The sequence below is a fragment of the Copadichromis virginalis genome, linkage group LG6 (assembly GCF_057382275.1).
Source record: "Copadichromis virginalis isolate Kocher_CV1m ecotype Utaka linkage group LG6, C_Virginalis_male_GT1.1, whole genome shotgun sequence".
NCBI classification, from domain to species: domain Eukaryota; kingdom Metazoa; phylum Chordata; class Actinopteri; order Cichliformes; family Cichlidae; genus Copadichromis; species Copadichromis virginalis.
Window position 1 is genome coordinate 1046206 of NC_140623.1, and position 9281 is coordinate 1055486.

At 43.6% G+C, this 9281-nt stretch overlaps 1 protein-coding gene across 3 annotated transcripts; it reads left to right on the forward strand.

Moving 5' to 3' along the window:
- Positions 1-218: 218 nt before the first annotated feature.
- zbtb45 (zinc finger and BTB domain containing 45) lies at positions 219-8713 on the forward strand. Of its 3 annotated transcripts, none has more exons than XM_085458156.1 (6): positions 219-345; positions 1481-2830; positions 3204-3338; positions 5662-5802; positions 7484-7757; positions 8092-8713. In XM_085458156.1, the coding sequence occupies exons 2-6, from the start codon at positions 1772-1774 to the stop codon at positions 8508-8510; spliced, it is 2028 nt and encodes a 675-aa protein (XP_085314282.1). In that variant the 5' UTR covers positions 219-345; positions 1481-1771; the 3' UTR covers positions 8511-8713. The 3 variants fall into 3 exon arrangements, with proteins under 3 accessions (XP_085314282.1, XP_085314284.1, XP_085314283.1); XM_085458158.1 differs by having other exon boundaries at positions 1484-2830; XM_085458157.1 differs by lacking the exon at positions 219-345 and adding an exon at positions 603-987.
- Positions 8714-9281: the final 568 nt, after the last annotated feature.

Sequence of the window (9281 nt, forward strand, 5' to 3'; positions counted from 1 at the left end):
TTTGCATTTCCTCGAAGCTATTTAGGCGTGTACAGGTATGTTGAAGATCCTCTTGTATCTAGACTTTGTCTGCAGGTATTTGTCCTACGTTTTTAGATGCACAAGCCTATAATTAATACCATAGAAGTGGTGCATGTACATTAGCAGTTGCCGCTCGTGTAGCTTGCGTTATACAAGAGAAACTCCATATCCCTTTCTGTATGTGTGTATATGCGTGTGTGTGCAACTGCGTGCATGTGTGTTTGTTACCAGCTCTCATCAGGTTGGGTACGTTATTTGAGGGCTTCCTGCTGCATCCATCTGCCTGAAACTACCAAGAACCGAACTGTCACTGTATTTTTCATTGTAAGTAGTCGTGATTAAATAGCATGCAATGACAGTGTCACAGTAAAACACGTAGGTATAGCCTTAAGAAGCTTTGTGCAGAAAAGGGTGGTAGCCCGTTAGCTGCTGACATGCTAACTTTACTAATTTTTCGCTAGCTAACGCAAGCTAGTAAACTAGCCAGGTTAGCATTCTATTTGCGCGTGGGGGCGAGATTTGATTGCTGCTTATATGTTATGCTAGAAACGTTGCCAGTTGCTGTTATATTCAGTGCTCCACTTTTGTGTTTTATTGGGCGTCGAAGCTTTTTTTGCATGTATAAAATTGTGCAGATTTCCGTGTGAGACTCGAGCGGCTAATATCAACAGCTAACGGTAGTTAACGTTAGCTCGCCGCTCTTAACCTGCTCGCTTGTAGCTGGAGGGAACGTTAGCTGGTCAGTCATCAATTTAATCGAGCTATTAGTTACACATTTAGGTAACAAGTGCTATTAATTATCCACCCATTTTGCCTCGCTATTCCTGCGCCTGTTTAGCTCAATCAACGGTGTAATTAACTCTGATGTTGCATTACCGGCCACCTACTGTGCAAGATAACCACATATACTGACCCGGGGAACCATTGGACTCGCGCACGGCACGTGCTGTCGGTTGACCAAAACAGGTGTGCCAGATGATGCACGCGACTAATTTGATGATGGATTATTAGCTGCTCAATTGTTACTCAGCCACCTTTCGTTACGGCTGGATTAACTAGTTCCAACACGAAACGAGTCACTGAGAACAATATAATTAAGGGGTAGAGTTGAGGATTATTAGTATAATTTGTGAATGATTTATTTTAAATCATGAAATTCTTATTACTATCTGCAAAGGTTTTAGAAAATAAGAAAAAGGGGCATTCCATTCAACGACTTTTAGGAAAACAATTCAGGTTCCTCTTTGTTCAACCCCCAAACAAAGAATGTTAATTTTGATTAATCTAATGTAAAGACAAGTTCTGTATTTTTTATATTTGAGTTGCAATTGAATAAATTAACATTTTTGACATACATATATTATGTATATATGTATATATAAACACAGTAGTGTTTTTGCACTACTGAAAACTTTATAAGTGCTTAGTGTATAATTGTTTTTGTTATGGTTTATTTCAGCAGGTTTTAACAGAGGTTAACGTTCTGGTGGAAACAGCCACTTGACATTGCCCACACTCAGGACATCGAAGGCAGCTCCTCATACCTTTAGGCATATCAGAGAAGCAGTTTGTAAACATTCATCAGACTCATGACTGTTTGAGAGGACACGGCCCCACCGTGGCCCATGCACTGTATCCATTTCCCTCCCTGTCCTCCTTATCCCTCAAGCTGACGCAAAACCCCAGACACCTACCCCCCCTCCCCCACCCCCACTCCCATCCGGTTCCCAGTGACTCGCCTCCTCCTGCCATGGTGTCCGGCACAGAGACCGTGCACTACATCCACCTCCACAACTCCAGCCAATCAGTGCTGGAAGCCCTTCGCACACAACGGCGTGAGGGCCTCTTCTGCGATGTGACCGTGCGAATACATGATGCCTCCCTGCGTGCTCACGCCTGCGTTCTGGCAGCCGGTAGCCCCTTCTTCCAGGACAAGTTGCTGCTCGGTCATTCTGAAATCTCTGTTCCGCCGCTGGTGCCCGCTGAAACCGTGAAGCAGCTTGTAGACTTCATGTACAGTGGCTCGCTGGTAGTGCTGCAGTCACAGGCCCTGTGCATCCTCACTGCTGCCAGCATCCTGCAAATTAAGACGGTCATTGATGAGTGCACTCAGATCATCTCTCAGAGGAAGGCAGCGGCAGGGGCAGCAAGTGCAGCAGCAGCGGCGGCCGCAGCTGCTGCTGCTGGAGGAGGAATGCTTGGAGGGGTCCTCCCTAAACAAGAGGAGCGTGGCGGGGGGAAAGGGAGAGAGAGTGGCAGCAGTGGAAGCTGTTCTGTTAGTGGGGGTGGGGGTTACGCCAACTTCTCTAATTTCATGGCTGAATGTGGAGGTGGTAACATGGCCGGTGGGTTAGGGGGTGCCAACGTTAGCGTCAGTGATAGCGGCCCAGGCCCAATGGATCAAGCTAACACTGTAAGCCTGATGGCACTTGGAGACATGGGCCCCGGTGCCATGTGTGGTGGTGACGCGATGGGCACCGGGGGAGGTGCAGTCCTCATGAAGCAGAGCTCAAGCTGTACTCAGGACGTAAGGTACAAGCTCCGAGACCTGTTGGCACAGACAGCCAATGGAGCCAGCACAAGTAGCACAGGGAACCTCTCAGCGGGCTGCAGCTCCGGTGTGGCCAGTGTGGACAGCATTGGCAGGGACAGCCTCCGCGGCAACACAACTGACCTCTCTGATGACCTTGTGGGGATAGACCGATACAGCGAAGAGGAGGACTTGGATGGGAGAGACAGGGGAAGAGATGGAGATAGAGACAGGGGGGCGAGCCACAGCCGCAAGCAGAGGCAGCCGCTAAGACTCCAGGTAGGGGGATAAGGGGAATGGTTGCTATGGTTACAGTTTTCAGGCATGCAGAGCTGCAACGTTTTCGTTTTCTTTCTTTTTATGCTTTTCCCTCTTCTCACACTGCATTGGCGTATATCGCTGAGATGTTTCTGCACTTTTCACAGTTGGATCTCTCGCCTAAACTTCAGCAGTAATTGCCTTGTTGATAATCTATGGACTTCTGCATATTGACTGTAGGTTATTCAACTTATCAGAACCTGCTTGAAGGGGCTGTAGCTGGGGCATTGGTTGCTCTTATAGACTTTTTGTTGCTTTTTAGCTCCAATACTGATCTAAAGGTATTTCTTTACTACTTGAAATTGAAATGGACCTGTCTTTTTTTTCTCCCTAGGTGCTGGGAGGAGAGGGAGTAGTGGTGAAGGATGAAAGTGTACAGGATGCAGATGGGACTGTCTATGCCTTGGAGGATGGGAGACGAGATCAAGAGCAGGAGGGCTCCCAGGAATCCATGGCAAGCTTTGGACAGGTATGTTAACTCAGAAGTGAATAAAAAAAACTAAAATGAAGAAAAAAAAACAACCCAGCTCACCTGCGCTGAATGTTTCAATAATTTATCTACTATGCAAGGAGAAGCATGGCATTCAGAGTATTACACATATTGCAGTTGTGAAGTGATGGTCTTTGATTTTTTTAGAGAAATATTTAGGTACATTATCTTCCGTTTTGGCTTAGAAAGGCCTTATTGTAGTACATTCAAACTCAGCATTTGTGCCAGAAGTCCTGAAATAAGTAGACGGGAAAACGTGGTGGAGCAGATTTATGCCGCAGCCTGCTGTACCCTGCAGTCTACACAAGGAACATCTGCCACACAGTCAGAAAGATTCAGCCCTGCTTGTCAGTTTTGCTGCAGATTGTCACGTTTGGAGATAAAATCATCTACTCAGTTTAGTCAAAGTCACAGCATGTGATCGTCACTTAACCCAACATTGCTTGAATAATATAATCTTGTCTTTGAGCAATGTGTGAAATGGGCTCTTGCTTTCATCCCTGCAGACATTATTTTTCTTATTTGTCCTCCTCATGTCTATGACGGTTAAAAGGCAATTGCTCTGCTGTGATTGTAGCCATGTTTACATGTAAGATGAGCGTTCAGAGAGAAAGTTTGAATCTGGAGAAGCTCTCCTACTTTTTTCCTCTTGCACAGTGCACCGCTGCTCCCTGCCACTCTGAACGCTCCCTGCTTGCTCACCCAGTGAACAGAGCAGAGCGAGAGAGCTGTTCCTGTTCCATTCGAGCAAGATGTTGTTGCAAAGCAGGAGGATAAAAATATGAGTATGGAAAGTGCTTAAATTTCTGCAACAATAGCGGGAACCAAAGCATGACGATAACTGCAGTGAGTGTGATAGATGTGGTTAGCAAGCTGAGATATACATGCATACCCAATGAACAAATATCTGAATAGTAGAATATTTGGCCACAGCCCTAGAATGCGTGCAAAAATGCTTCAGTCGGCCACACGCCACCTGGAGGTGTTATTGCTAGTCATCAGTTGTAAATGATGTCTGATCCCACGTTTTTAAGAAAAATCAACTATATATCCAATATATTCAAAGGTCATCTTGGTCCGATATCTCAAATTCAGTGATAAAAATCTGCAGATGGGCCTGTTCTCTGCAAGGACGTAAATAAAGCCTGTGCAGTGGAGTTTCTTGAAGAACTTCCAGTATGTGTAAGACTGTCTGTTTTAAGTAGGTTAGCAGTACTAGTGCTAGTGCAGTTCTTCACTTCCTTTTACTAGAAGTAGTGTTAATGTTTGACTTCTCTGTCTACCGTGTTACCCTCACTGTGTGTGCTATGGTACCGTTACAGGATGCACCCAGGTTGTTAACAGCTCTGGATGCTCTTCTGTTCAGTCTACCCCAAATCCATACACATGTCTGACTCTCGTAAAATCAAAACATATATTCCACTATGTTATTTCTATTATTATTACTCAGATTTAGTAACAACAGTTTGGGTATTTTCCACTTTAAGAAAATCATGGCCGGGACAAACAGACTAGAATAGTACTCACATGTACAATGAAATTATGGGCTGCAAGTGCAAATTATTGAAATCCCAGCATTGACATTACTGGTTTAAACATTTGGCACTAGTTACTGGAAACTGTAATGCATGACACTATTGCATCATCACACAACATGTATCAACACAGATAAGAAGATACCAGACCACCTAAGTAGCATGTGAAACTCGATCAGCCTCTCAGACAAACAGAAAGTTACTACTGGTATGACTCATGTTGGCATTTCGTGCTTCTTTACATTGAGGTGGATCATCTTCCCAGCCAGGTCTAACTACTTTCAGTGAAACTGATGCTGACAGTCATTCTATGACTGGTTGGACTGTAATGTACGATATCGTGTCAGCATCTGCTCGCCTGCAGCTGTAACATGGTAGACTTATAAACAATATAAAGAAAACTGGCTGTATATTTAGGTAATGAGGGATGTAGTTTGCCTACACAGAAAGTCTTTTTTAGTTGCATAATGTGTGTTACATGAAAAAGATAATCTTGTTTCCTTCAAACCAATGGCATAAAGGAATGTCTTTTAGTTGAGCTATATGCCTGTATAGATGACCAAAAGTCTAATTTTAGGTTTGCTTTTACATTCCTTTGATGATATGTGCTGTCTGCAGAGCTGCAGAGATGTGAACCATCCGACCCTTGAACTGATGGCAAAACAAGCAAAATTTCTCATGTTAAATAGTCTTTTTTTTAGCTTGTTCTTTTGTTTGTTTTAGTTTTGTTTTGTTTTTTTAAATCTATGTTTGTTTTTGTGTTTCAGGATTTCTATGATGAGCAGGGCGTGTTTTCAGAGAGTTTTTGGCCCCAGAGTGAGCCCCCTCAAGCCATGGCTTTTAACCCCAGAGGAAGGGTCAATAAACCACTGACTCCACCTCCAACCACCCAGGCCATCAACAACCAGGTCAGTGCTTCAGTCAAATTCACGAGGGGTGTACTGGGAAGTAAGATTAATGGATTAGTGAGCTCTGTCGAGCTCAAAGTCAGAGCTTTCTGTATCACCAAAGTGGCTTTTTTTATGGCAACTTATGCTGAACTCATAACCTGGTCAAGAGCAAGTTGTGGTCAGAGTTTCAGCTTAAAATTGGCTGGACATGCACTAATTGTTTTATTTACAGCATTTTTAAAAACTGTGTTATACTCTCTAGTGGGGAACATGTTTTATATGTGCAAGTTGTTAAGCCTTACCTTACTAACATCACGAATTAAGCCCTGAGTGCACCTTTCATTTTCACTGGAATGTGCATGTATTCAGAAAAAATGTATAAATGTTTTTATTCTTGATTCTAATGAAACACCTTTTGTATGTATGTTAGAACTAAAAACAAAATGAGTGCAAACCTAGAATGAATCTGTTCACCGTTTTCTGAGTAAACAATTATGCAGTTAAATGAGGAAATAATGAGCAACTTAATTGTTAATGAAAATAATAATTGCTCCTCCACATTTCATATATAAATACATGATTGCAATTGCAAAAGTTACAAAATAATTGAATTGTGAAAATTGAAGCGCCTTAAATGTGAAGCACTAATCTTATTAAATGATGTTTGCATTGAGGCAGGAAGTGAGATGATTGACGGAGAGTACATTTTAACGCAATGCAGCACTAAGAAAAAACACACACACATACTCAACCAACACAGAACAACAGAAACACAAATAAAAGCTTCAATTTAGTGTGATGGGCTATATATCTTTTTCAAGCTTCAGCCTACACACTTTGATTGACGGGTGTGCTGACTTTGAAAATGAAAATGCAGAAATGGCCTGCATAGACAATGATTTTTTTATTATTTTTTTTCAAGAATGCAACAAAAAAAGTAAAAAAGAAAATGAAACAGCATAACATACCAGACTGTAACATACCATTTCTACATATATATGCTCAAATCAGGCCTTCTCAAAATTCTGATGATGATGGGTTCAGTCACATGTCAGCTCCTTAAATTGGCAAATGGAAACGCACACCTGTCAAACGATTTGTACCATATTTACTGATGGTCTGTGCTAGCACAACGCTCTCTTTAGGCATTTAAAAAATGACTGTGTGTTTTCCAAAGAGGCATGGTGTGTTTTGTGGCTGGAAGGCGTGGACACGGATATTTTTGAAGATGGATTTATTGCATATGTGTATAGGAGTGGAGCTTCCAAGGTGCAATATCTGGGGAGGAGTAGTTTCAAATGAGTCGTGCAAACGTGACTTACAGAGGTTTTAAAAAGGAGAAATAAACAAATAAGAAAAAAATGCGCATTCACACTATCTAACCTTTTTGTGGGTTAGATAGTAGTCAGATCCTGTGCTTTACCTGAGTTCTGCTGGGCAAATCAACACTGATTCTGTTTCAGCTGACTATTCCTCTCTCGTGCACGGTGTCCAGAGAGAAGCACGTGTGTAAAACCTGCTGTTATTTTGTTTAGATCTGCTTTTGTCCTGCCACACTTGGTAGGATGGTGGTCATTACTGAAATGCACCAGCTATTGTTTTTATTAGGGGTATATGTAGTTAATTAGTTCTAAATATTATCGATTGTGTTCGGAAATGTTCATCCAGAGCAAATTGTCTGTATCATGTTCCTTCACAGCTTCTGTTCCAGTACCCAGTGAGCCAGTCGCAGCCAGCTCCGTTCTATGTGGGCGGGCCCATGGGTGGGATTGACACCATGGCGGGGACAGAGCCCAGTCAGCAGGCTCCACCCCCAGCACCGATGACCCCAGCTCCGCCACCCTCCACCTCTTCCTGCTCCGCAGGGCCCTCACCTTCCTCCCAGGGATCTGAGACCTCGTTCGACTGCACGCACTGTGGCAAATCTTTACGTTCCAGGAAGAACTACAGCAAGCACATGTTCATCCACTCCGGTACGTTCATGTCACAGTAATTGATCAGCTGCATGTATGTTACACAAGTGTGAAGAGGACAAAGATTAATTGCATAGTTACGTATGCAGTATTCCAGCATTCACCTCATTATCACCTGCCATTGAGGTCAGCATAAAGACTTGTATTTCAGGATAATCTCTCGAATGAATAGACATGTTTCTATCCCAGAATTCTTTGTATCGTATTAAAAGAACTGTAAAATAAGTATTTTTATATGAACAAAAGGCAAACAGAAAATGATTCACTTGTATTGGCAAGACTGTTCTTGGGGATGGTTTTATAAGCGTGCTTCTGCACATGCCTGGCTCCACAGGTCAGAAACCTCATCAGTGCTCCATCTGCTGGCGCTCCTTCTCCCTGCGGGACTACCTCCTCAAACACATGGTGGTGCACACTGGTGTCAGGGCCTTCCAGTGCACCATGTGCGGCAAGCGTTTCACCCAGAAAAGCTCGCTAAATGTGCACATGCGCACCCACCGTGCCGAGCGCACCTTCCAGTGCAACGTGTGCCACCGGGCCTTTACTCACCGTACCTTGCTGGAGCGCCATGCCCTGCAGCACGCCCACCACGCCCCGCAGACCCCAGGTCAAGGCCAGGGGCGTGGAGCCGACATGACCTCACCTACCAAGCACAGCCCTCCAGCTATGGGAGGGCACTCAGGTATGGCTGGCGCGGCTGGCATGGTTGGCAGTATGGCCAACATGCAGAGCCACGGAGCTTCCTCCACCTAGAGAGAGGGGGGAAGGAAGGGGGGGGGGGGGTTATGATCCCATTCCTTGAATCAACAATTTGCTCCTAACAGCCTTGTTGATCTTTTGTTCTGATGGAAAGAGCGCCATTTTAGCTTAATACCATTTTCAGTCAGGGCTCCTACACAGGACTGGAACGCCTTTTAAGAAAAAAAAAAAAAAGTACTCTTACGGGTATTTTTGAATAGCACAGATATTATGGGAAAATCTGGCTGGAAAAAAAGTCATTTTCTAGAAACCTGTTTGACCTAGTCGTAGCTGTAATTCGTGTTGTCACATCAGTTCCTGTGAGGACTAACCATAAGCTTATAGAGCAATGTCACGATAATCATGCCTTGTTGAATAGCCATGTTTCTTCTTTTGTGTAATAACTGAGACTTGTGTAGGAGCCCTGTTTTGAAAAGACCAGAGAGTCACCAAAGAGGTTAGGAAAACTGAACAGGGTTTGGGAGTGGGTGAGGCTAAGGAAAGTTGTAGCGTTTCTTTTTTTTTTTCTAAGTGGAGGTGAGGGTGGGAGTGGACTAACATTTGGAGTTTTAAGGAGATGCAAGTTAGGGAAACAGGGAAGGATAGGTCGGTCGGTGAGTTTACCAGGTTTCATTCACTTTCAATTCATTTAAATGAAGTTTGTGTCAGTTCATGCAAATTACCAAAACATAAGCATGTAACCATAACCCAATGTGGTTGTCCAATGAGGATGATTCTATACGTAGAATCTTTGAAGCAGCAGATTGGAAAAGTGCTTGAGGGTTT